The sequence below is a fragment of the Myotis yumanensis genome, unplaced genomic scaffold (genome assembly GCF_028538775.1).
Source record: "Myotis yumanensis isolate MYYU_CA2020_CCGP unplaced genomic scaffold, mMyoYum1.0.hap1 SCAF_2, whole genome shotgun sequence".
Classification (NCBI taxonomy): Eukaryota; Metazoa; Chordata; class Mammalia; order Chiroptera; family Vespertilionidae; genus Myotis; species Myotis yumanensis.
In genome coordinates, this window is record NW_027223753.1 from 28,319,835 (window position 1) to 28,347,371 (window position 27,537).

At 47.7% G+C, this 27,537-nt stretch overlaps 1 protein-coding gene across 2 annotated transcripts in view; it reads right to left on the minus strand.

Annotated features, from left to right (window-relative positions):
- Window positions 1–19,395, minus strand: part of RNF220 (ring finger protein 220) — a 231,288-nt gene extending 211,893 nt beyond the window's left edge. For both annotated transcript variants that reach the window (XM_070404907.1, XM_070404906.1), the window contains exon 1: window positions 18,756–19,395. In XM_070404907.1, the coding sequence (XP_070261008.1) occupies window positions 18,756–19,380 (625 nt within the window). In that variant the 5' untranslated portion in view covers window positions 19,381–19,395. The remainder of the gene's footprint in view (window positions 1–18,755) is intronic.
- Window positions 19,396–27,537: the final 8,142 nt, after the last annotated feature.

Genomic DNA, 27,537 nt, shown 5'->3' on the forward strand with positions numbered 1-27,537 from the left:
ATCTGTTGCCTCCCATAAGAACCAGACTGGGGATTGAACCTACAACCTAGATATATGAATTGAATCCGCAACTTTTTGGCAGACAGGACGACGCTCCAACCACCTGAGCCACCCAACCAGGGCTCTTTTCTTCCTACGCTTTCTAGTCCCTTTTGGTTTTCTTCCTGCCTCCTCTGTGAAGCCTGTCCTATACTTTTCTTCTACACTATACTCCTGATTCCTTTCCCTCACTTCTTCAACCACCTCATTTTTCCTGCTCACAAATCTCCCTTATAGTTTCTCTGCGGCTCAACATGATTCAAAAACAATACTCTTCCCCTGCTCTCCCAACCTCTGGCCCTCCCGAGCCAAGAAGGAATGTTAATAGGGAAACCTGAAAATCTTTAATCTGGGTCAAAATATCAGAAAAAAATCAATTCAGCTTGGTGTAACTCTGAGGGGGAAAAATTGAGGAAAAATCTGCATTATTGAAATCTGTTTTATTTCCTGTGTTAGAACTCAATCAGTTATTTTATATTTTACATTCCACACCTGGATTTCCTACCTTTGAATCAAGGAGGGGTGGAAGGAAAAAAAAGGAAAAATCCAAAAATGGCTGATTGAAAAGCAGCAAGAAATGGGGAGGAAGAGTAGAGGTGAGGAGGGAAATCACAGCTTAGGAAAAAAGTCAACTTCTTAAGTCCTCTAAGGAAAGCTCTTTACTTTAGCTCCATCACCACTCCCTTCATTCCAGAGCTCTAAAAACAATCACAGGGCAGGAATGGGTTGGAGGGTGGGGCAGAGTGGCAGAGGGAGTGAAAGTATCCTATTCCTCTACATGCAACGCCCCCACCCCTGCCCCCAACTTCTTATCCAGCAAAGCTCTATCCACCACCAAGAATCAGCTTAATAGAATAAACCACTTAGGGCTGAGGCTCAGAGAAAGTCAAAGACCCCACAATCTCCTTGCCTATTAAGCTTCTTAGAAGTTAGAATGCTGCTAAAGAAAGTGATATTATGGCCAAGCTACTTAGAAAAAATACAAGAATGCTAAATTGTGAAGAGGGAGGCCAGTTTGGGGGTTTATGAGCATCCATCTTTAACTAGATGATGCAGCAGGGGGTGGACACTGGAGTGGGAGCAAAAGTAGCCAGCTGTGAGAACAGCTGCTCTAGTAGGTCTTCAAGTTGAGATGGAAAAGAAGGGTATCTGTAGAATGTACAAGAATCTGGATAGGAAAAAGTAATTTTTTCTCCCTTAGGATAAAGGGAAAACACACTCTTTATCTAAGTAATTAGAAAACATGCAAAATAAAGCAACCCGCAATAGTTTCTCCCTACTCAAATGTCTCAGTGATTCTAAACATTCTGCTACTTCCTTATCCTCGCCCTAATAAAGTTGGCAAAGTAAATGGCCCACAGGCTTGCTATTTCAGTAAGCTAGCAAGGACAAGGCAAAGAACAGGACAAAGCAAGCCCTGCATGCTAAAATAAAGTCCTGATGGCTCACTGTCCTTAACAGATGGCTTACTGTTAAGAGGTCAGTGTAGAATTCTGGTTATTTCCACCCTCTTTCTTTTAGGGTAGTTAAAAAGGGGGATCATCAGGTGAGCTCTAGTCATTTTTGCTCTAGCCTCCATTTAACTGAAGCCAAGAACAGACAACATTGTACGTACCATCTTTTTAACATCAATTGGTAAAATTTGGGGGGGGGGGGTGTGAAGGGCTATAGGAAGACCTGTCACACACTGCACAAACCCCATCAGAGACCAGGACCCCCCCAGAGCTGTTGTCCCTGTAATGTTTTCGAGGGTAGAGGCAGGGGGTCAGATCCTGGTTCAGGAGACTTCAAATCTGTGCCTAAGCCCTAATAATAGTGATCACTGCTCACATTTATTAAAGGCTCACTTTGTGCCAGGCACTGTTCTTAGGACTTCACTTGTATTTCATGTTAACTCGTTTAATCCTATAACCCTAAGAGATTGGTACTGGTGCTGGTCCCAATTGACCATGAGGAAACTGAGGGACAGAAGGACCAGATGCATCTGGTCCAGACTTAGCTCTTCTTGAACTGCCACATCGTAAAGTGCTGACTGTCTCAGACAGGCTCTGTACCACATGGGGCATTAGGAGATAGCAGATGCTAAACCATCCTCCCCCTCCCATCAAGGGCTATGTTTGACAAACTTGTTGAGATCGTAACTAGTAAGTTGTAGGCAATCCATTAGGCACTGGGAATGGAGATGAATAAGATACAGTCCCACCTCAAGGCACTCACAGTGCAGGTGAGGAAGGCTGTGAGTGGGCCAAAACAGATCATGCCTAAGGGCTGCCGCACTACGCAATTTCTTCTAAGATGGACACAACCTACACACATATGTGAAGTGCTGAGAACAGTGTCTGGCACACAATGAGCAGATACAAGTATTAGTCTTAGTCTTATTACCTTGAGAATCTGCCCCATAGGCCTCCCTCTCCTGGGGTTTTCCTCCTTCCCTTTGACTCTGCAGCCAGATTGCCTGGGTCTGAATCACATCTCTGCTATTTCTTGCTTTCGTGGCAATGGGCACATTGCTTAAACATTCAGTGCCTCGGTTTCCTCATCTGTAAAACGGAGATAATAACAATACCTATCTCGTAGGGATTTTATGAGGATTAAATAAATAATTACCTGTAAAGCACTCAGAATAGTGCCTGACACATAGAAAGTGCTCGGAAGGTGTTAGCTATTCTTATTAGAAGTAGTGCTATGTTCCTGCCTTTGCCTGCAGTCATTTCACTTGCAATAAAAAGACTGAATTTAAATGCGTCTGGTATGGTTAGTTTAAGGATAGGAAGTCTCTGGGACTAAATAGGAGGAGAACAGTTCCCCTGGGAAGTTGGAGGAATAACCCTGGAACTTGTTAATTAAGATCTTGTTAATGAATCTGCTTGTTAATGGTCTATTAAATAATCACACAGTGAAGTTTACCGCACAAGCAAAGCCTTCTTCAAACGCTTGCTCTTTCCAGCCCTCCTGGCTCAGCTCTGACTTCTAAAGCTCTCTCCTGAGGGCAAGCCCTTCCAAATCCTTCCAAATCTGACCCGGCCCTCTTCATCTTGTCATACTGGCCCGTGAGCATGGCTATTCTCGCAGCCTAAGAAAGGTGTCAGGCAGAAAGCCACCTTCATCTAGATTCTGCCTATCATTTTTTAGGCTGAGGCATTACACCTCTGAGCCAAAACATCTCCGTACACCAAGTAGGAATAGATTCACTGGCCCTGGAAACTAAAAAATAAAGGTGCCCTGAACCTTGCTGAGAAGAAAGGCAGAGGCTAAATTACTTTCAGTGGTAATCTGGTAAAATAACATTTCAGCTGCAACGCCACAGATCTGCATAGGAAGTGGCCTGCCAATCTACATTCACCAGAAGCCTACAAAAAACTTTCGTCCCAGACCACGGAGGAGAATAACGCTACAGCCAGTGTCAGGGAATGCAGACTCTTCTGGAGCCCACTTCAAGGATGAAACAGCATGTAAGAGGGCTCCCTCTAGGTTGAATACTCAGGTATTTCATAAACTACTTCAGTCTCCTAAGACCATTCTACTGTTTAGACAGAAGTTCTTGGAAGGAACGGAAGTTTTTGTGTGGTGTGTGTGTGTGTGTGTGTGTGTGTGTGCGCGCGCGCGCAGAGGGGTGGGAGGCATTCATATGGTTACTTTTACATGACAAAACACGTCTGTGTTATCTTTTCAGATTCAACAGCCCTGTAAGTAGAGCAAGGCTTAGTCGCTAGCTCCCATTTTAGATATGAGTTACACAGCTAGTACATGACATGCCAGAGCTTCTGACTCTGTGCTCTTGTCCTATTACTGAACTGTTCTCAATGCCTCCATTTCTAGTCATCGCTTCCCACTTGTAAAGATGCCCGGAGGTGCCCAGCCCTGGGTGGTCCTTCAGACTATGTCAAAGTGGGAGAGCCAGCACAGCTCAGCCAAGAAAACCGCGGTTTGGGTTCACTTATTCCCACCAGTATTTCTGAGCTAGGTGCTACATGAGGAGAAACACTAGATTATTGTATGTACAAGGAAACAGACATGGGCCAAAGAGGTGGGACAATTCAGCAATTCATGTAAGACAATGTCATGAGTGTTTAAAAGGGAGAAAGTGTCTTGGGAAAAGGACACCACCCCCAAGTCCACTACCAAGATTGACGAGAACATCCACTAGCATACAGGTGGCTGAAGTCACCTGAACCTAGCACCAGGTTCACTTCTACCCTCTGGCAGCTGCCCCCAGAAGGGTTAAAGTTTCAATTAGATTGACAATCTGCAGGTGTTGGTGAATAACTCTGCCACTGAGCGATTCCTCTAATCCTCCAACCCTTATTTCTTTACAAATGAGCATTTTAGCATAAGAAGAAAGCTTAAGGGCTGGGGAAGAGGAGAGAATAAGCTGGCAAAAACCCTCTCCAGCCCCTTCTGGGCAGTATAACAGCAGTGAGAAGACAAGCTGGCTGGAGCCCCAAGGAGCACCAAAGCATGACTGGCCTCCCTCACATCTGGCTAAGCACTGTGAACCCCTCCGCTGGGCTGTCTCATAATTACAATATTGCACCAAGAAAGGGGCTGTCTGAGCATATACAACCAGCTGATCAGCAATCAGGGAGGAAAATGGAAAGAACCCGAGGAGGAGCAAAGGCAAAGGGGGGAACTAGAGGCAGCTGGACAGATCCAACTGCCGAAGGGAGGCTGGAGAAGAAAGGCTCTGTCATGAGCATACCCTGTGTCTTTTATTCGATCATTCCTGGGCTCCTCGATGGAATCCCAGACTTTTCCTCTCTAATTGTCTAGTCCAGTGGTCGGCAAACTGCGGCTCAAAAGCCACATGCGGCTCTTTGGCCCCTTCAGTGTGGCTCTTCCACAAAATACCACGTGCGGGCACGCACGTACGTACAGTTCGATGGAAACTTTGTGGCCCATGCGCAGAAGTCGGCTTTCGGCCTGGGCGAGTCTATTTTGAAGAAGTGGTTTGGAAGTGGGGGGTGTCGGTCAGGCGACAGGAGACAGGGGCGCAGGCGGGCCACAGGCTACGCAGCCCGGGGGGGGGGGGGGGGGGGCTCGTGATGCATGCACAAGTTGAGTGAACCAGTCAGCAGTCTCATTGTGCAGTGGTTAGTGCTAGTCACGTCTGCAAATCGCGCTCAGGTGACAAAAGTACCTACTCGAAGCATAAAGTTACCTGTATTTTTCCAACCAGCTGCAAATCCTACAGGTATTTTTGTCATCAATTTAAGAATTGTAATTATTTTGTGTTGGTGGCTTTATTATTATAAAATGAAACATTTTTTTAGGTGCCAAGTATACAAGACGAGTGTGGATGGGAGAGTTGGAAGGGGTCGACCTCAGTGAACGTACCTCAATCAGATTGAGGACGTTTTTAGCAAAGGCTAGCTTAGGAGTACCCTAATTAAGTTAATAACAATGTACCTACCTATATAGTTTAAGTTTAAAAAATTTGGCTCTCAAAAGAAATTTCAATTGTTGTACTGTTGATATTTGGCTCTGTTGACTAATGAGTTTGCCGACCACTGGTCTAGTCCTAACTCCCCTTCCTCCAAGGCCGTACTCCTCTCTGGAAGCTTGTCTTTGAAACTCTCACTCCACCCAAGGTGAGTAATTCATAAACTTTAAGGAGCATAAGAATCCCCTGCTTACTACACCTACAGTTTTCCAGGCCACATTCCCTGAGATCTGGTGTGGGCCCTGAGAATCTAAATTATAAATAGCATTCTCCACCCTAACCCTCCTCCACCACTACCACAAGTGATCCGGAAGCAGATGGTCCTTAGATCACGTTCTAAGAACCCAGCCTTGGGGGACTACTCCTTCTCCTGAAATCCTAGAGCCCTGATTGTCTGGTTTTTAAAAATATATTATCATTTCTTTTTCATATATATATATATATATATATATATATATATATATATATATATATATCTTAACTACTCACCTTAACCATAAGGCCCTCAAGAAGAGGAAGTCTCATCTCCTACTTCTCTGATGCCCCTGCAACAGCACTGAGCACGGCTCTCTACACACAGGAGCTCAGGAAATGCTGTGGATGTAGAGAGATGATGACGATAAAGAGGCCGGGGAAGGAAAACCACAAGAGGAATGGCAGAGTACGGAGGCAGTGGCTGGAAGGAACTGTTTTCAGTATGCCTACGTGTGCCGGGCTGCAACAACAGTGCGTCTCTTTTTTTCCTTCTTCAATAGTCTTGGCACTGCACGCCTACCCTCCCTCATGAAAGCCAAGCCTGAGCAATGCACCTCCCATCGGAAACTTTGCCAAGAAATCGTGCCAAGAATCCCTGGTGCTATGTGGCTTAGTTTGACGGCTAAGGGAGGACTCTAGGTCTCTGTGCGAGGCAAAGTATAGAGCTGAGCCTGAACTTTAGAAAAGGTAGGGCCCTTGATCTACCTCACTAAACATCCACATGGTAATGATTTTCCTTCAGGTCAACAAACATTTCCTGTGTGTCTTCTTCACACCAAGCATGGTCTGGGTGCTCATAAGATATCCTATGTCGTCAGAAAGTATTCCATAGTGATTTATCTTTAGAAAGTTACCTTATTTTTTTAAAATTTATCTTTATTATTGCAAGTATTACAGAGGTCCCCTTTTTCCTCCATTGACCTCACCCCCCAGGTTATGCATATAAGTTCTTTGGTTAATCTCTTCCCATCCTCCTTCCCTCTAAGATTCGTCAGTCTGTTCTAGGAAAGAATATATGCACCCCTATGTTCATAGCAGTGCTATTTACAATAGCTACGATCTGGAAACAGCCCAGTGCCCATCAGTAGATGAGTGGATAAAAGTGCTGTGGTACATTTATATCACGGAATACTGTAAAAAAGAAGGATCTCGTGCCCTTTAAGACAGCATGGAGGGGCCTGGAGAGTATTATGCTAAGTGAAGTAAGCCTGTCAGAGAAAGACAAGTTATCACATAATCTCACTCATATGTGGAATCTAATGAACAAGATACACTGATGAACAAAATAGATCCAGGCATAGAAGCATGGAATAGAAAGTTACTTTACAGTGCCCTCGGTGGTCCTGAATCTGTCTCTTGCTTCAACAGTATTTGGATGGAACAGACCCAGGGATGCTCCTTCTTTCAGCCTCCAACCACCCGCCACCGTCTTTTCCAGTCACTACCTTCGGAACCACCTCTGTGATCAGCCAACACAGTTTTTTTTCCTACCTTGCCCAACAACCATGAGCTCCCGAATTCATCAGAACAATTCCACCCAGGTGGAGGCTGCCGTCAACCTCCTGGCCAACCTGCATCTGCGGGCCTCCGACACCTACCTGTCCCTGGGCTTCTATTTCGATTGCGACGACGATGTGCCTCTGGAGGGCATGGGCCACTTCTTCAGGGAGTTGTCGGAGAAGAAGCGAGAGGGCTCCAAGTGTCTCTTAAAGATGCAAAACCAGTGCGGTGGCAGCATTCTCTTCCAGGACATGCTGAAGCCTTCCCAAGACGAATGGGGCAAAACTCAGGATGCCATGGAAGCCACCATGGGAGAACTTAAACCAGGCCCGTTTGGAGCTACAAGTCCTGGGTTCTACCCGCACAGACCCTCAGCTCTGTGACTTCCTGGACAACCACTTCCGGGGTGAGGAGGTGAAACTCATCAAGAAGATGGGCAACACCTGACTAACATCCGCAGGCTGGCCCCAGGCTGAGCTGGGCAAGTATCTCTTCGAAAGGCTCACCCTCAAGCTGGATTTTAGAGCCCAGAAGCCTTTGAGGGGCCCCTCTGCATTCCCCTGGTGTCTGGCTTTTGCCTGAGCCTCCCCCCAAAACTACTAGCCATTCTTTTCACCACCTGAAGCCCTCTCCCATGCATTGAACCAAATGGAAACAATAAAGCTTTCTGCAGCAAAAAGAAAGTTACTTTAAAAGTAAGACCCTATATGATACTGGGACTCTAAACACATAAGCATCAAATGGACTTTCTCAAGAATGCCTGAATATAGGATGAAGTACTATAGAGATCTGAGGTCAGGCCTCAGGTCTTGGTGGAGAGAAATTCTATTATTTATCGTGTGAGCAATTCTTGGAAGCTCTGCAGTTCTTTCTTCCATTCTTAGATGCTGTACTTTGTCCAGAAAACCAAACAGCCATCCCTAACCCCTTTGAGTAAGCAACTCCTTCTTGATTTCAGATATCAACTCAAAGCTATCCCTGACTCCTAGGCAAGATTAGGTGCTCCTGCTCTTAATCCCATGGCATTTTATACTTCCCCTATTATAGTACCTTTCACAATATCCTGCAGTTGCTTACTAAATATTAAACTCCAGGAAGGCAGGGGACTACAGTCTGTCTTGCTTATCATCATATCTCCAGCACCTAACATGATGTCTAAAACAATGCAGGCAGTCAGTAAATACTGGATAAATGGCTAAATGTATTAATGAGTGCATCATACTCTCTACCAAGAGAGTATGGAAACTTAATCATGCCTCATGTACTCTGCCACAATTTTATCCACAATGCCACCAATAAACACCTAAGATATGCCTCCTGCAATACTAGTATTATAGAGAGGTAGAACTGAGGCTCACAGGTCCACCCCAATACAGATTCCAGGGGGCACTGCCTATGATCAAAGATGGACACAATGCTCTAAAGTCAATATAATGTCACCAAGAGCCGGAGCGTTATACCAGCCATAAGGCACAATGCCAGCTCTGTCACAGACTTGATGGTAAGATCTCTTACAAGTCGCTCAACTTCCCATTGACTCATTGAAGAGACATTAGGTGCTTCAGCAGCAAGTACTCTCCTTCAGTAAAGAACAAATGACAAAAGCTACAGACATCATGATGGGAGGTTGGAGAAGTGGACAGCATTTGCAGTGCACTCTCTCTGTGGTTAGGAAAGGGTTAAGCCCACCCGTCTGTCTGGGATCTCCTACCATAAATCAGCCTTGACTGCTGCTCAGTCTGAATGAAGCCCCACCAGGTTGGCCTGTCAGGAAGGAAGCCCATGCGTCCAGACTTTTGTTGTTCTAAGGATTTTTAAAAAAAAATTTTTACGGCTCAGGAAGGAAGCCGAAGCCTAGGCCCTAACTGCAATCCTGCTGATTACTTAGCCTTACCTCTATCTTTTAGACCCAACTCTTTCCTTCTCTAGAATTCCTTCAGAACTATGATTTGGCATTTGGGCCTACATCCCAGACTTTCCCCTCTTCTTTAAAAACTAAACATGAAAACAGCATTTCCCTCCCTACCTCCCATACACCTTTGTGTCTATATGTGGCCAGGACTGAGGATAGGGAGAGAAGAGAAGCGGGTGCTCTATGATCTAGAGACACTTTGTCCCCAGCACAGACCTGAACCTCTTCTTTTAAAGGACATCATAAAGGAACTGATAGGGATTGAGGTATTGAACAACTGGCTTCCAATGGCTATTTCAGCTACACAAACATGTGAACAGAGACTTTTCAAATATGAGCTACTATATTTAAATAACAGAATCAAATCTAAGGTCCTAAGACTCAAATCTAAGGCAGAGGGGCAGTCTTTCTCTCTCCTATCCTCTCCCACTGACATGCAGAGTCATTTTTTTAGTATTCCTAAGCCCCATAGGGCTCTCTCTCTCTCTACAAAGAGAAAAACACTGAGTTTATTTGTGTGCTCAGGGTAATGGACAGCCCTCTTTTACTCCGAAGAGAATGCACACAGACACTATGGAAGAGGCCCATCCCCGCCCAACCCTGCCCTCCCCTTCCCCTGCTAATCCCTCCCCACCCCCCCCACCCCAGCTCAGTCCTGCTGCTGTATTTCTCTCCTGACCTACAAGGCCCCTTCAAGCCCCATCCTAAGCCTCCCCCAAGCAGAGACAATCCATCATGCTGTGGGACTGTGACACACACAGATGGGGGAAGGTTCACAGATTTCTCTCACATAGGCAAGAGGGTAAAAGTGCCTGTATAACTTAAAATCTAAGGACATACTTGAAACTCTGGGACTTTGAATTCAAATACTAGTCAAATACCATTATAGCAAATCTGATTATATGTCATCCAAATCTCTATCACACACAAATTCTAATGGCCCATTTATTTCAAATAATATCTGATAATACAAAATTCAGAATAAGAAAATATGATGAGATTCAGATTTTCTAACCTGAGTCACTGCATAGATATCTAACCTTAGTCAAGTCCCTTCCTGACTCAGAGATTCGGGTTCTTTAACTCTAATATTACCCTTCCATTTAAATAAAATGAAGAGAGAAGCAGGTCAGAGGGAAACCAGGGCTAATCCTGGTGGATGGATAACAATGAAAGGAGGAAAAGCAGCTGGTTATCACAGAAAAGGGTTCTGAGCCTTCTCCCTCCCTCTTTGCCATGAGGCACGAGTGTGTAAAAGGATCCTACATGCATGCTAGTTGTTAATGATCCTGTGTTGGGCCACATCAGTGCTTTTAACAATGAAGATTGTACCACCAGATTGTCCTTGAAATAATAATAGTCATTATGTATTAATTAGTATGTGTGAGTAACTGCTCTAAGCATTATCTGTGTACTTCATCTCATTCAGTCCTTCACAACAACTCTTTAAGGCTGTCCAGTTCCCACTTTACAGGTGAGAATACTGAGGCCCAGAGAGGTTAGGTAATCTGCCCAGGGTCACAGAGAAAGTAAGCTAAAGGGTCGGGATTTTATTCCAGAGGCAGAACTCATAACTATGTCATATTGCCTCCCCACCTTTGATCTGAAACACCTTCAAGTTGTGGCTCAAAGGGGGCAAATACAGCATTTATTCTTCTAACAGGCATTTAGTATGCTAGACCACTCTAACTTGGTTTAAGGCAAACCCCCAAAAGGAAAGTCAAATGAGCGCAGTACAGGATTAGCTGGCACCTAAATGGGAATCACACACCTGAAGATAAAGCAAAGGTCTCTCCAGGCTGGCCCTTTCCCCCTCCCTGCATCTTCCTGACTGTCCGCTGTTCTATGATGCAAAGCCATACCTCTCAGCCTGCAGATGAATTTCAGTGGAAAAAGACAACCCTCGCCTGGTGAGTCACACTCAGGCTCACTGGGCTTGATTTCTCATGAGACTGTACCAAAGGGTTCCCTCTTCACACACACACAGAGCTCTAGACTTGCCTAAAGCTTGTGTCTGCTGAACAGAGCGCACTCCCCTAAAAACATAACTTTCATTGCCTCTAGGTCAGCGGTTCTCAACCTGTGGGTCGCGACCCCTTTGCCAGTCGAACGACCCTTTCACAGGGGTCGCCTAAGACCATCCTGCATATCAGATATTTACATTACGATTCATAACAGTAGCAACATTACGGTTATGAAGTAGCAACGAAAATAATTTTATGGTTGAGTCACAACATGAGGAACTGTATTTAAAGGGCCAGAAGGTTGAGAACCACTGCTCGAGGTCGTCTTTGGTCAGAACACACTCTACTGAGAAAATGGACGGTCGAACGTCTGAATTGCCAAATGGTTCTATGTATCTACAAAGCCCTCATATCACTTGTATATTTCTAGCTTCAACCAGGATGTAGGTAGGAACTACCCCCACCCCCCAAAATGCACACCAAAAGCAGATCTGTATTTGTGGACTCCATGGAAGGGGATGTAATTGCTGTGGGAAAACATTTGGGAAGAGGAAATACTCCAACTTTAGGTTTCTAGAGTGTTAAGAAAGAAAAGAAAGTTTTAGATTATTTTTAAAGTTATGATTGTTTTAGTAGCCAACATAATTAACAAAATAAGTCTATATTTGAGAAAGGAAATTTCACTTATGTCTTGAAAATCTCTCTACCTACCTTTGTCATTATCAAACCTCAAGGCATAAGTAAATTCTTCCTTTCTTTCCATAAACCTCTATACCTCCGGGAGAGCAGTCTTATAGACACTATCCAGTACAATGCCGAAGAGTGACAAATGGATAAAAACTTAAAGTAAAAATTAGATTATAGTCATCACCATCAATGTATTCAACACTAAACTAACACTTACTGAAACCTTCATTGTGATCGGCACAAATGCAAAAAAAAAAAATTGTAATACTAAAACTAAAATGTGATTAAGATAATAGAAATATCTGATCTACTGGGTAAGGCTAGGAGGGAATAAATTATTGCTTTTTACTTAGCATCTACCAGGTTTACTGATTCATACCACAGCCTATCATTCCTCCAGGCCTAACCCCAGAGTCTCAATTCAGGATCTTTCCCTTGACAAGGCATAAGAGAGAAAGTAGGTGAAAGTTCTTTTGTAGAAAATTCTCCCCCTTGCCCCAAAGATAGAGATATTCACAAATTCCCACCCTGTAGCATACACTTTGAGCCACTCTATTCAACCACAAATGTCACAATTTAAATGGTATTAAAAAACTTTAAGGCAGTTTAGCTGATATATAGCAATAAGTTATTCTTAAGTGTGTAGTTCATCTCTTTTTAAGAGGGTAAAATAGCACAGAGAAATGCTGTTAAACTGTTGGAAGAGCATATTAAAATCCAAAAATTATTGTTATTTTGATGTTAAAATCATGTGGATTTTACCCAAAAAAGTATCATCACTCTAAATCCCACACATTTGTAAAAAGTACATTCCAACAGATGTGGTTAATAATAGTTAAAATATAAAAATATGGAAAAAATGATAAAAATATAACTATTAAATGTATTGTCACTCCAAATCCTGAGTATTTACAAAGAATACATTTCAACGTGTGCTAATATTTATTAACCAGGTGGGAGTAGTTAAAAAGGGTTAAAAGTAAGAAAAACCAATATAAAATATAATTCTATTTTTCAGTTTCCTTTTCCTTGCCTAATGAGGAAAGGGGGTGGGGAGGGAGAGCAACTTTTGTTATTTGGATACAATGTGTGTTTTTTGTTTTCAAACAACAAAAAAGGCCACCAAATAATCAACCTGGGCGGCTGGCCGGAAGGCAGCCCCGGGAAACTCCCCGTGGGAAGAGTTCCAGAAACTGCCCCGATGCACCGAGCCCCGCCGCGCTGGCTGCGAGCCTCTGACGGTCCTCGGCGCCCGCGACTCGCCTCGCCCCGAAGACCGGCCGTCCTCCCGTTCCCGAAGCCCCGGGCTTGGGAAACGTTCCCGGAACGCTTTACAGATTTGAATTGCAAGACGGGGAAACGTTCCGAATCTGCGGCGCCCAGGGAACAGCTCGCTCCAGATGCGCGAGTGCACGTCCATCCTCCCTCCTCCGCGCGCCCCGGGCCCTCCCCGATTCCTCCTCCCACCCCTGCACCCCCACGTCCCCTCCCTGCACAGTGGTCACCCCCTCGCTCCTCACTACACCACCCGCCCACCTGCACCTCCCGCCGGTGCCGCAGCACCCCGACACCCGCGTGGGCGTGCCCCCTCCAGGGTCACCCTCCTCCCGGCCCCACTGCCCTCCCGGCCCCACTGTCTTTGTGGCTCAGAGGACAGGAAACCAACCAGGAGCTCGGTTCCGAGTGCGACCCGGGGGCGAGGAACGTGGAGGGCGGGGCGGGACGGGGGTGGGGGACCAGGCCCGCCCTCGGGCCGGGACCGCGGGCGGCGGCGGCGGAGGCGCGGGCCCCGCCTGGGGCAGCGCCGGGAGTTCTCCCGCAGCCTCCAAGTCCGGCCGCGGGACAGCGAAGTCACCAACATGTCTGGAACCACGTGAAAGCCATCTCAGTGGCGGAGGCTGGGGGGTCCTTTTCCAGGAGCCAAGGGGCCCACTCCGTGGTCCTCACGCCCCTGGCCCGGCGTCGCGCCTCTCCGCGCCCCCTCCCCCAAACGATCAATGACCAGCCACCCTCTTGCCGGGAGCGCGGGGGGCTGGCTGGCGGCCGCGAGGAAAGGCAGCCCGATCACTTCTGCATGACAATTGACGGGAGGGAGGGCGCGGGCGAGGAGGGAGGGCGGCCGCGGTGTCCGTTTTCTCACCATGGTGATTAGGCATTCTGGCCGTGCGAGGAGGCAGCCGCCGACCAGAGCGGCGCGGCGTGCAGCGAGGACCGGGAGAGCGAGAGCCGGAGCGGGAGCGAGCCCAGCCGCGGGCGGGCGGGCGGGCGGGCGGGCAAGCAGAGCGCCGAGCCAAGCCAGGCCAGCTGCTCTGCAGCCATCAGGGACCGCTCCCGTCCAGCCCGGCCCCACTTTAGCTGTGCAAACATTTCTTTATCCCAACAAGACAATTAAACCCAGCAGCATGAAAAGGAGTCTCCATGACTGTGTTGGGAGTGAACAACCAACCACACACATCACAGGAGTTCTTAAAGGGACTCCGGGAGAACCCGGGGAGCAGCTGAGCAACAATCAGGCGAGGTCTTGGGCAGTCAGCAGAGGGGAAACCATCTGACCATCTCGGTCTGGTGATTTGCTGACCCTTTCACAGTGGTCATCTGCTCCAGCTACAATCCAGGAGTTCAGCCTGGTGACCTGAGAACTGCCCCCAAACATTCTTTCCAGCAAGAACAATTCTCCTAGAAGCCCAAATTAGGGTCCCTGTCCACCCCAACCCGGGGCCCTTAGGAAGTATCCTCCCTAACAACACCCCTATGATGTAGCTGACCCTCCTCAGTCTGGGCTGCTTGGGGCCTATGTACCCTCAGGTATTTGAGTCTTAGAACACAGGGTCTTAAATGGCACATGCCTTTATAAGGCACATTTCCAAGTACAAAATACCATTTTCTACTCAGGGCTTTTAGTATCTGAGAACAAAAGTAGAACATTCTGCAGTTGCTGTGAGCTACCAGTTGCCTACCTACCTGTGAACCTGCCTAACCATAGGAAAGGCCAAGATAGGAGGGTCACATGTGATCAGTGCCCATCCCTGAGGTGAGCCAGAAGGTAGGGCCAGTCATCGCTCCAGTTCTGGTCCCTCTCAACCCTCGAATAAGCATGCATACAAGCCAAGTCCAACAGGGGCTGAGTGGGTAGACGGTCAGGCTGGCCAAAGACTGCATCACTCAGGCAGAAATCTAGGCACAGGGGTGGTCCAAAGAAAATAAGGAAATGAACGTGATAAGAGCCAGAGTACTAAGGGGGTAATAAATATATAGATTCTAGCCCAAGGCGGCAGACAATACGTATCTTCCCTTTGTTGTAAAGTTTCCTTAATGAGGAAATGTTTATTTTAAAAGCCCTGGGAAACATATCTGTAGACACTTCATATGTAAGACACACGTGGACTGTTTGTAATTGGTCCATAAATTTTAGCATCATTTCCCTGGACAAGGAGCCCTGGGAGACTGGTTCAGGGAGTGACAATAAACAGGAGTTACCTCAGTCCCCTTCCTGGGGAATTATGCATCCTCCACGAACGGCTTCTCACAAAATAGTTCTCCCTTTTTCCAGGGCAAATAAGTCAGTCCTGTAGAGTAAAGGCTTCTTTTTTTCCCATAGAGCCCAACACCTACCTTGGGAATCACCTGTGATGCCAGGTAGATGAACAGGCAAGCAAACAGGAATCATGTACTAGGAGACACAATACTTTACCCAAATAGCTACATTTTTTTCCTACAAAAAAATGGATATTTAATCACAAAAGAAATCCTGCCTACCAGCACTCAGATTGAAGGAAAGAACATGTGTACATTACACCATGTCTGCAGGCCCCTCTCTCAAATGCTCTCACATGTGAACATATCTGCATATGGATACAGTGTGTGAGCAGGGGGCGGCTGCAACAGTAAAAACTGTCAGTGTTTCCATTGTAAAACTGATTTTTCATTGACCTAAAACTCAGTCATAAAACTTCTCTATGTAAGGGACACACACACACCCAGTAACACCACCCCACTACCACCAACAACACCACCCACCACCACCACCACCACCACCACCCCTGCTAAATGCTTATTTAGAAGTTTTACTGTTGTATTTAATGAAAACAGTTTTTACACTTTATGAAAAAAATTGTTTATATGAAGAGAACTGAAAAATGAGTCAACCATATCAGAAATTAACTCTAAATTTTAAGAATAAAAACTAAAATATGTATGGTTTATATTTTATTATATTGGCAGTCGGGGCAAAAGGCACTTAACCTATTACTTTACTCTTTTGAACACTTTCTATTCTCTTTCCTCTTGCCTTCCTATCCCCCTCCCTGCCCCATCTGCCCCTCAAGCTCTCCCTTTGGAAGCAGTCTTGTATACTGTCACTCGATTATCTGAGAAATATTACTTATTTCAAAACGGTTCTGTAGGGAGGACCTGAAAGGCATCTAGTGGGAATAATCAGGCCTTCTAACGGCCCTTAAATATGTATTTACATAAAACAGACCATAAATATTCTGACACACATCAGCATATGACAAGAGCCAAGAAAGCTGCTACAGACTTTGTCACGGGGCCTCTTCAACCCTTCCCGACAGAAAAATGTTTCTCCTGCCTTCCAAACACTCAAAATCAAAAGCACAGATGCTACGCAGTACCACCCTGTGACGGCTGCCACACTGTGCGAGGAAAGGAAAGAAAGAGGAGCACAGATCCAGGGTCATCACTGGGCAGTCTCCTCTTCACGTGGCACCTTTGTTTTTTGCTAAGGATTAGTCCCAAATGCAACTCTAGGTACTAATGTGGGTATACAAGCATCACACACTCACATGCACACCCATAGGTTGAATATCTGTGATAGAGAAAAAAGGAGAACACAAACTACTCTCTAAAGGAAGAATATTTTAAACAAATAGAGGGAGAATGGGCTCTAATTTATGTAACCGTACAATTTGAAATAAAGAAGTTTCCCCACCCTTCTGATCAGAATCTCATTAATTTCAAGGTCAGAATTCCATTTCACTTTGGGAGACAGACTCATTTAATTTTTCTCCACCCAGGCGTATTCCTGTGCGAGGGATCCATCTCCATGGGGGATGGCACCACCACACAATGCAAACCAGGCAAACAGAAGAGTTATGGCTTTGACACTCAGAGGGGAATGGATATCCACATCTATGAGTTCTGACTTGACTAACAAGCTTCCTCCTGGCTCTGGGGGTCTGACACAGGTTTGGGCTAAAAAGATAGATGGAGACAAGCTGGATATGTTAGGAGAGAAGAAAGGAATCTTGATCTGCAGATGTTACTTTGTGGCACATTATTTTTGAAGAGGGTTTCATTTTCAACTTGTAGTTGCAGAAAAAAGGGGCAGGATTTGTCACACCCTAATCCAGGGCACTTTTAGCCAGAGGTCAGATTACAGCTAGCCTTGAGCACTTGCACATTGACAAATAAAAACTAAACCGAAATAAAATTAAACAGACCAACACAAAGCCAGCCTATGTTCAGCAGGTAGGTATATCCAAAAAGCAGGATCCTAACACACACATCAGCTGCACAGAAAGGGAAAAGGTGGAAGTGAGAGAGCACACGGGCAGTTGTGCTGTCACATAGCAGCCTTCTCCCTTTAGTGGGGAGGTCTCGGGCTTACAGAGGCTGACATAAAAGACACACTTGCAACATATTTCAAAACCAAAGAGCGATGGATTTACAAGGCAGGTTGATTTTATGATGACTTTTATTGAAAAGGTACGCTGGGTTTAGGCAGATGCCTTTTAGCGCAGGAAAGTTAACACAGTGCCTAATTCAAGGAGACAGCCTGAGGAAGCAGTGCCGACAGGGGAGAGAGCTGCAATGTCTCTATTACTCTCCTCGGCATCATAAAGAGAAGAGAAAAAAAAATGGTATTCGTGTTGGTAGTTATAGAGAGGACGGGAGCACGAGACATAGAGAAGAGGGGAAAGCAAACCTCAGATGTAGTTTTCTTAAGAAAACAAAATGAAGCAAACCTTAGAACAAAGGGTTGGGTGGGAAAACACCCTCAGTTCATAAATTTTCACCAGACTTGAAGAGAACTGCTCTGTCTACCCACAGCCCAAAAGCTTTAAAACACAATTATTTTCTGGTTATATTCTATTATAGTAGGTGAGAAGATTGCAGGGTTCAGCAGTCGTAGTCTACAACTTCCAAATCAAGGTTTAGTTCCAACTATTAGTGAGGGTAGCCAGAGCCCAAAAAGGCACTTGGAGAACATGAGAAAGCTGTTCCTTAAGCGGAAATTAATAATAATTGTGAACATCAAATATGGAGCAGTCACATGGGTCAACCATTTCTAGTCCTGAAAGTGGGCCCCTTAATAAGCATCCAGCAAACCTGTAAAATCCCAAGAGAAGTCAGCTTTCTAGCCTTGCGATTGCAAGGAAAATACAACTGTTTGAAATGTTTTATGGTGATTGACGACACCTCTGTCCTGCTCTGAAAAATAGCCTGATATGCACAAGGGCTGAGAGCTGTGACAATAAGATCACGTGGAGTCCACTGGATGTGATACAATGGAAAAGCTAATATCTAATACTGAGATCAGAGAACCATAATGAGGACAGCAAAGAGAGGAGGGATGGATGAGTTTCTCCAGGCCCCCCAAATTCCCTTGGAACCTACACTTCCCAATGAAATGACATTCACTCCTGGTGCCTATATGGCACCCCTCTTCACTCCAGAGTCCCCAGGGAATAAGCTAATCATGCCCTGCAGAGAAAGGTATTGTGGAGGCCAACTTGCTACCTTCAGGAAAACATTTCCTACGGAACTCTCAATGCTTACTGACAGAGACAAGTAAAGGTTAGTACTCCATAGCTATGGAATGGGAAGGAACTGGCCCTTCCCACTACTAGGAACAGGAAAAAGGCCACGACCTGTTGAACACTACTGTAAGGCAGGGCTTACTGAGGGTGGGGAAGGCTCACACCAAAGTACTTACATCTGTCATTCCGGTCCTCTGGGCTAGATGAAGCTTCTCGATCCGAAATGAGGCCGGAGACAGCAAAAATCTTCTTCCCAGTGTCATCAACCTTAAGTGAACCGGGGGAACTAGATGGCAGCTGTGTCCCAAAGTCATATTCCTTGCCATCTGCATCTGAGAAGCGCAAGTGGGGAGACTCTGTGTCATGGCAGTTCTTCAGTCTCTTGGCGGGCGTGAAGGCTGACTGGTAACTCTCCCTGTCCTCAGTGGAAGCAAAGGGACGGAAAGCGCCGACACCACTGTGATTCAGCATACTGATTGGAGTGCAATCTAGATTTGGGGGAGCAAACTGGGGGTGGAGATGTAGTAAAGAAGGGGGGAAATCTCGATTGGCAAAAGTGCCCGGCACCCCACCCTGCCGATGGTACATCGAGGCAAAGGTGTAGGAACCGTTGGTGAATGGAATATGCACGTCCTTGTCTACTGAGACAGGTACACCAAAGGGTCGTGGCTGCTGACAAGGGATGGAAGCATCTCGGCTGGCCTCAGCCGTGGACGCCAGGACCATCAGCGCTGGGGATGCCAGCGGGTTGGGGAGGTAGGATGAGTTCTCCATCTTGAAGGCTGCCCGGTGTAAGTCCATTGGAGTTTCTTCCTATGGCCCGCGTCACACAAGAAGCAGTCTTCCCTGGGAGGGAGGCGGAGGGGCACCTTGGATCAGGGCAGGGAATGTTACTGGGGAATCATCCCCTTCTAAGACCTGCAGAAACAGCAAAGAGAAAAAAAGAGGAGGAAGAAAGGTTAGGGGGAGGAAAAAAGGGGAAACCCCAAGTGATCGAAACACCATCCTTCTGGCTTACAGATGCTCAGGCAAGAGACACCACAGGCTTTAGGAACCAGTGGGCAGCAGCATCAGACCATTTTCATTCAGGAAAATCAATAGACAACTTACTGTGATGTACGCGTAGCTGACTTTGGTCCCTACACGTTCCGGGTGAAATGCGCCTGAGCCCAGCAAAGGAAAAAAAATCATAAAACCTCCACATACACTATTCCCTGAGCAAATGAGCTTTGGAAGACCAAGTCACCCAGTAGATTAGGCGGGGGGTCTATATTTTAAAGGGTTTCCACCTGCATACGCCACTCGTGGCAGGCCTGATGTTCAAACAGAGACTAGGATCCACCTCTACGATACCCCCCCCCCCCCCCATGTATGAGTCCTCTCTTCATCTCCTCTAACAACGCCCTGATACTGAAAAATCCCTAAATCAAGCACATCCAGACCATGTTAGGTGGTACAAATTGTACATGTGGATAAATCACACACATTGGCACATGCATAAACACATATCTTCATGTATCATCTAAGACTGTTTCAAGAAAGAAGTGCTGTGTGAACAAATAACAGCAACATTATTGTTGCTGCATACCCCTCTCTGATCACACAGGTTTCCTCTTGTCTGAGAAGGAACAAAACCTTCATCAATAAAATGCCTGGCGTCTCTGACAATATTTAAAAACATAATGGGTGCCTTTGGCATATGTTCTCTAGCAGCGTCTGTCTTCCAGGGGCAGCAAAGAACGGATCGGTAATTTTAGTTACTAATGCACTCACTCTTAAGTAGATCTGTAAGCTGCTCTGAATTTGACATTAACATTTAGAGGAAAATGTTAACAAAATTTCTGACTTATTTTGCTCGGCTAGTTGGCCCAGTCAGAGTTGATGTCCAATGAAGGCCTCTGGAACAAATTGGAGTTCAAGGAGACTTCTTTCAATTTCTCTTTTAAATTTAGATTATACATTTTCACAGCCACTGATTCCATTTCAAAATTTATCTTTAGTGGGAAGTGGGAGAAGGATTGTATATCAAAAGTCTGGGTAACACAAGATGAATAGTAGGATTTATTCAAATATATACACTAAATAGAAACTTAAGTGAAACTCCGAGTGTAACCAAAAAATCATCATCTGCTACAAATTATAACCTTTAAAAAGTGAGTCATGTCTCAAATAAAATTTATCCCCCCCCCCCTTAAAAAACTGCCTAGATAATGGAGTATCTATCTTTGGTACTCCCTCAAATAGAGAAACCTCAGTTAAACTGTAGATGAATCCTCCTGGCTTAATGCAGTGCAAAGAGAGTATTTCCTTCTCCCATCCTGTAGTAGACATGTCAATGACTGTTATTAATTGGGAAGATGAGTGCACACCATCAGACTGCTTCCTCATTTGGCATCTTTCCTTATAGACATCATTGCTAAATTACCAGATTATGTATCTCACATTAACGGATTTTTCTCTCTTCCAAATTTTAAATAACTTTCCTGTCAAGTCATAGCAGTGCAGGGAATGATCTGCCAAGGACAGCCAGCTAGCCTGACAAGTCTGGGGATCCTGTTCTTGGCTGTTTTCAAGGCCGATTAATAGCCATGCAACACGGATGCTCTGAAAGGGGGTCTAGGGCTGTTCCAAGGGTTCTAACCAGCTTTTCATAACAGATAGAACTACGTGTCCATCAACAAGCAATATTATATGAGGCAAGCTGGAGAAAAGGGCAAACCTAATACACTGGGGGTGAGGGGGAGAATGTGTCTCCCCCAAAATGGCCAGTCACCCAGAGGATTTGCTTTCTATTTTTACTTCCTGGATCACCTCATTATGTTAAATGAGTTTCATAAATTAATAATCTGGCGACAGCACCGGACACTCCAACTGAACGCGGTGAATCACTCAAACCTGGTTATTCATTTGAAACTTCATTATGCTGAAAATAAATCAACAATATTTTTCTCAGGCCACATCTCCTTTACTCCACTGTGTGGGTGCTGGTCTCTGTGGGGGGAGGGGGAGTGTTTTTCTTTTCTTTTTTCTTTCTTACCCCCTCCTCACATTAGCAACTTGTACAGATGAGGCTTCAGCAGACCACAGTCATTATGAAAATCTATAGTTAATACACTCCCAATGTCAAAATGTCATGGGTTTAAACACAGAACCCAAAATAAGAAAACTAACTGGCCCTCTTAATTAAAAAAATATGGATTGTAAGATAATCAGCTTGATGGAGCATTTGGGTGACTGTGAAGAACCGGGCAAAGGGAAAGTAAGTAACTGTTACTTTTCTGCCTCTATGCTGATTTTTTTTAATTTAGCACTTCGTGCAAATCCAGATTAAAATAACTCCAGCTATTGATCCGAGCAGTGGAATTGACATTAATTTTAGTTCACTTCTCACTTTGCAAAGGGATCAATAGGAAGTAATAACAGCTGACATCCCTGCTGAAAGGAGGAGAAAGAAGGGCTGAAGACAGAAATCGAAAAGCAACCAAATAAATCATCAGCTACTTTTCCACGGCATCAGACAAACTCCAAACAGATTGCAAAAAGTCTTTGTTGAATTAACTAAACAAGGAGGAGGGATCAATCCACGAAGCTAAATAAATTGTCTGGCAGGCAGTGAGGATGGACAGAGGGACCAACAAATATTGAGTTTTAAAAATTTCAAATCCTTGACGTGATGGGTTTGGTTCAGGTCTGTATGAGTGTGGGGAGTTTGTTTGTTTGTTAAATCACACACCCGACCCTGGTTTAAAGTGATTACAAAACGCCAACTGACTGAATAATTAGTGAGATCACTAATTGCGTGGTTCAACATGCCAGAAACAAGACAAATGAAACGAAGAAGCTGGCGTTCAGAACGTGAAAATGTCTGTGTCTGGGCTGATGCGCAGGGCTCCTCGCTTTCCTGAGCGAACTAGTCACTTTCGCATAGAAAAACCGAAAGCCAGAGACAACGTCTCAGAATGGACAGTTTCCCACCCCAGTCTCTGACCATCCCTGTCCAGGATCTGGGCTTCTTGACTGGAGCGGGTTATGGGTGTAGAAGGAAGCCACGCTGCTGCCGCCGCCGCCGCCGCCGCTGCCGCCGCCGCCGCCGCCGCCACTGCTGCTCCTACTGGGAGCCAAACCCACTTGCAAATGACTGCCACAAAGAAAGCTGCAAAGCCGCTCTCGGGAGGCGAGCTCTGAATGCCCACCAAACTATGATTCTGCTGGCAATTACAATGCACACACAACACCCCTCTGCTTACTACAACAGGTGACATTTTTGTGGTCTCTGAACCGTTTCCAAAGGCCACGAATGAAAATAATAGAACAAATTAAACGATATTTTTCCTTTGCATAAATAAACTTTTAAAAAATTAACGGGCAACTTAAAAAGCAAAGAACAATGGGAAATGGGGCCAGGGTATGGGGGGTTGTGAAGAACTCAGAAAAGAATTTTTTTTTAAGTTCACAGACTTCTTCCCTAGAAGAGAATTCCCGCACACCAAATGCCCACGGGGTATCTGGAAACACCACTCTAACAGGCATTTTACCACCATATGCAAGGAAGCATAAGGCTAACACGGTTCCAGAGCTGGGGCCCAAGCCTGCGAATCAGACGTGGCCAGGTGGCGGTCCCAGATTTGGACCCCGACCCAGATCTGGTTTGGCTAACGGGTGCGAATCCGAGACAGCCCAGCCTGTCTAGAGTGTGGGGCTGCGGGGCTGCGGGCTCAGCGAGCTGTGCAGAATTCAGCCAGTAAGAGTCTGAACCGGGAAAAAGCAACTCATTTAGGAAAAACGGAGGAAGAAGAGGTGAAGGCGAAACCTGCATCAACTTCGGGCCAACGCAGAGCCGAGGCCGCCACTCCTTGGCCAGACCTCTCCCACCAGCTCTCGGTTGCCTTTCTTTGCACAAAGAATACTTTGGGTCCCCACACGCTCCTCCCGAAACAATCTGCTTGTAACTTTGGGGAACGAGGGCGCCGGCCGGCGAAGAACGGATAAGTGCGAGGGGCCCGGGTTCGCAGCCGGACAGGGCGCACGGGGCAGAGGCTCGTAGGAAGCTGCCTTCGATCAAAGTCCAAGTACCTGGTGCCCCGAACAGCCCCGCCCCGCGGGTCACCCGGGTCCCGGCGCGGCGCGCCTCCGCCTCGCCGGGCAGCCGCGGGGCTCCTAGGAACCGGTCTCCCGAAAAGCGGGCCCGCGCGGGGAAGCCGGGCCCTCCGGTTCCGGGCCTGCGGGCCTGGAGTGCGGGAGGGACGGCTCCGCCTTTCGCGCCGCGGCGGCCCAGCTGCCTCCCGCTAAACAGGTGTGATCCCCGCTCGCTCGGTGCCCGGCCGCGGCCCCGTGGGTCACTGGAGGCGCGGCCCGCCCTGCCCTCGGCCGTCCCTCCCTCGCCCCGGCGCGCAGCCCCCGAACTAACAACACTTTTGCAGGTTCCCGCGGGCCGGGAGGGAAGGCAACGGAAGACGGCGCTTCGCTCTTCCCCGACGCTCCTTCTGCCTCCGCCCTCGGCTCATGGTCCATTCCCAGGAAGAACCCCGAGGCGGGCAGAGGGAGGCCGGGTACCCCGGGCCGGCCCGCTCCTCCATTCTGACCTGCCGCTTCCTCACCGCCCGTCCTTGTTTCCCTTTATTTCCCCTTCTTACTCCTCGGCCCCTCTCAGGCCAAGTCCGGAACCGAGGCGAGAGGCGAGGTGTGGCTGGTGGACATCGAGGGCAGAGAGCGCCCGGGTCTCCCCTCTCAGCGGCTGCCGGGGCAGGGAGGCGACCCAGGCCAGAGACCCGGGCCGGTCGGGCCAGGCCGGGCCAAGCCCCACACCCAGCGCCCCGCCCCAAGTCTCCTCCCGGTTCGACGCGCGTCCAGCTCGGGGCCTGGGCCCTGGTGCTCCCCTGGAGCCGCGGGCCGCGGCCGGGGCCCGAGAAAGCCCCGCGTTCTCCCCGGGAAGCCAGGGCTCTTTCTCTGCCTCCCCGCAGCCCGCGCCCCCGCTACTTCGGGGCCCCGGCGCGCCCTCGCCGGCCGGGGTCCACTCGGGCCTCGAGCTCCGGGAGCGGAGGACGGAGCGGGCTCCCCCTCGGATGGCCGGCCTCGCCGCCGTGGGCGGCCTCGCCCGGGGGGCCACACGGAAGCTCTCCGCCCAAGTTTGCGTGCCCTGGAAGAAAAGGCTTTCCCTTACAATGCACAAAGGCGAGCCGCCCAGGCCGAGCCCTGAAAAGCCCGGGTCGGGGAGGGGGGTGGCTGGAGGCTGGGGAGCGCGGCGGCGGGGCGGCTGCGGGCGGAGAAGGTCGCTCGGCCGGGCTGACGAGCGGGGCGCGGATGGCTGCAGGACCGCAGCGACCAACGTGTTCGCTGAAAAGTTTTGTTCTCAAGTCGGAGGAAGAGAAATTGTTACTCAGTTTAAGGCAGGTAAGTCTATGCTAAAAATAAAACCACAAAAAGAGCAACGTGCGGCTGTCTGTGTGGCGGTCCTCCCACCCCGCTCCGCAGAAGCGCCGGGTGAGTAGCCCCAGCCCCGAAAATCCCGGGAGACCCCCTGCGGGTCGGGCAGCTCTCCGGCCAGGCGGGTCCGGCCGGGCGGAGCGGGGAGTTTGCCGGTGGCATGAGCAGGGTCCACCTCTGTGCCAGCACCTGCCTCCTTGCAGCCCGCAGCGGCTCCCCATCCCACTCGCCTCCCTCCACGCCCTTCACACTCGCCCCCGCTAGGAAAGTCAGCCCACACCCGGAGGCCCAAGGCTCCCCGTTTCTCCTCGGGTACCCCACCGGCCAGGAGTGCGTTGTGCGGGGGCGGTCGGGGTCCTTTCGCATTCGGATCGCCCCTTCCCCGTCCCGCGGCTTCAGGCTCCCCACCGAGTACCACCCGGTCCCGGCCCCGCCGGAAATCACCGCGGGGTAGACCGGAGAGCCCGGTGAGAGGGCATTCTCGAGACGGACCCAAACAAAGTGGGGATGGGGCTTCTTAAAAGATGGAGAAAAAAAAGTCCTGCTCCCTTCCCTAGCTGTCCCCTCACCCTCCCTACTTGTCCAAGTCCCGCGTCTGGTCCCTCCCCCTCGCGCCCCCCAAATAAAACACATTAAGGAAAACTCGAGACGGAAAGTTTGAGCGAGGCAGCGCGCGGAGCGCGCAGGGCACAGATGCTGGAAGGCTCCGTGGCGAAGATCGAAGACGCACCAGCCCAGGTCCCAGCCCCTGCCCCTGTCGCGGGGAGCCGCCCGAATCCCTAGGAAACGGACCCGGAAAGTTAGCCAGGTTCCTGAGCAGCCCGGCGGCCCTCGCACCCACCCCTCCGGGGTGTGCACACACATACACACCCACACACCCCTTTCTGTTTCTCCATACTTGCCGTGTAAATTCCTTGAGAGAATGGTCGCACTTTTCAGGACACGGAGGGAAGGAGGCGGTGAGTGTGGTGCATGAAAAGTCCCGGGTGCGCAGGGCCGGCGGAGGCGGCGGCGGCGGCGGCGGCGGCAGCGGCAGCAGCGGCAGGCGGCTGGCCCCGGGTCTGTGTTCGCGAGCTGCCTGGGATTGCATGTACAGAGTAAGAGACTCGGTTGGTGTGAGAGAAGGAGCAGTGCTGCCTCTCAGCGCTGGCTCTAATCAGTGAATGAGCCTCCACTCTCCCAGGGACTCGGGGACACACACACACTCACGGGCGCACGCACACATTCTCTCACACTCACACACATACAGGCACTCTGAGCACTGAATACATTAGGGCACTAAGGGACTCTGGGAAATGGAGTCCAGACCCAGGGCACTCCTGGAGAAGGACCTGCTGGCCCTCACCAAAGAGCTCCAGAGTCTTGGAGCGGAGAGACACTGTAAATTGAAGAGAGCGCTTGCTTTTGTTCACAGCCCCTACCCACCCACCCACCCACCCCCCAAAAAAGATCTACAGTAAATGAATGGTATGTTGATCTTCTTGCTTTCTTGATCCAAATGTGACCAAGAGTAGATGGGTAAATCTTTAAGACTGACACCCACTGCAGCTGAATGACCCTCAAATCCTGGATCCCTCATAAGCTATGCCTTTTCCCCCCAGAAAAATCTTACTTACTGGTTGGCTTCTGAATGCTTCTCTGGGTCTTTGCCTATAGTAATAAGGTAATAAATGAATATAAATACAACTAATACTTTTAGAGGGGGTAGAGAGGACCTAGTTGAGCACTCAGGTTTAAGCATTAACATTTTTATTGGTGTTTATATTTATAGTTTGTTCTTTTCAAATCATTTTATGTCATCATTTAATTCACCACAGACAGAAGACAAATAGGGGAAATGGATGGAGAACTAACATCGCCCCAGTGCCTCCTAGGAGCTGGGTTTCAGGACTAAGTGCCCTTACATAATCTCATTTAATCCTCAGATTAATTCTAGAGATAATATTATCACTATTTTATATATAGAAGAGGAAACTGAGGTTGAAAGGGTTTTGTAATTTGCTCATGGGAACCTGATTACAAAGTCTAGAATAGCAGGTAGTTCTAGCTCTGAAAGCAAAGCCCAACCAAAATCTAATCCTGGTTTTAAAAAATCATTCCTTTCTTCTGTGGTTCAGTTTCTGTAATTACAGATTTCTCATCTAGAAAAAAATGGGGGTGGGGGGGTGGGGAGGGTAGTATATACTGATAATCCACCCTGAAAAGAACCACATGGGATTACAAATTGTCAGTCTGAAAACACAGAGTCCTTGAACTCTCATTCTTGCTATTATTTCATGGTCCTCTTATGTTTAACATTAGGTAGGATCTAATTATTATGCATGGTTATGTTTACCTGTGTTGTTTGTATTTTAAGATTTTAGTTACCAACTCTTGCAAGTAAATGGTTAATTTGACCAACCTAGAGTTTTTTGTCATTTCTGTCTCTGTAATTCATTGGATGAGGGTTGTTTGTTCAGAAACCTCTAAGTCTTTAATCATGTTTAGTCACTCATTCATACAGTAGCTTTAATTGGTTGAAGCACTCCTCTTCTC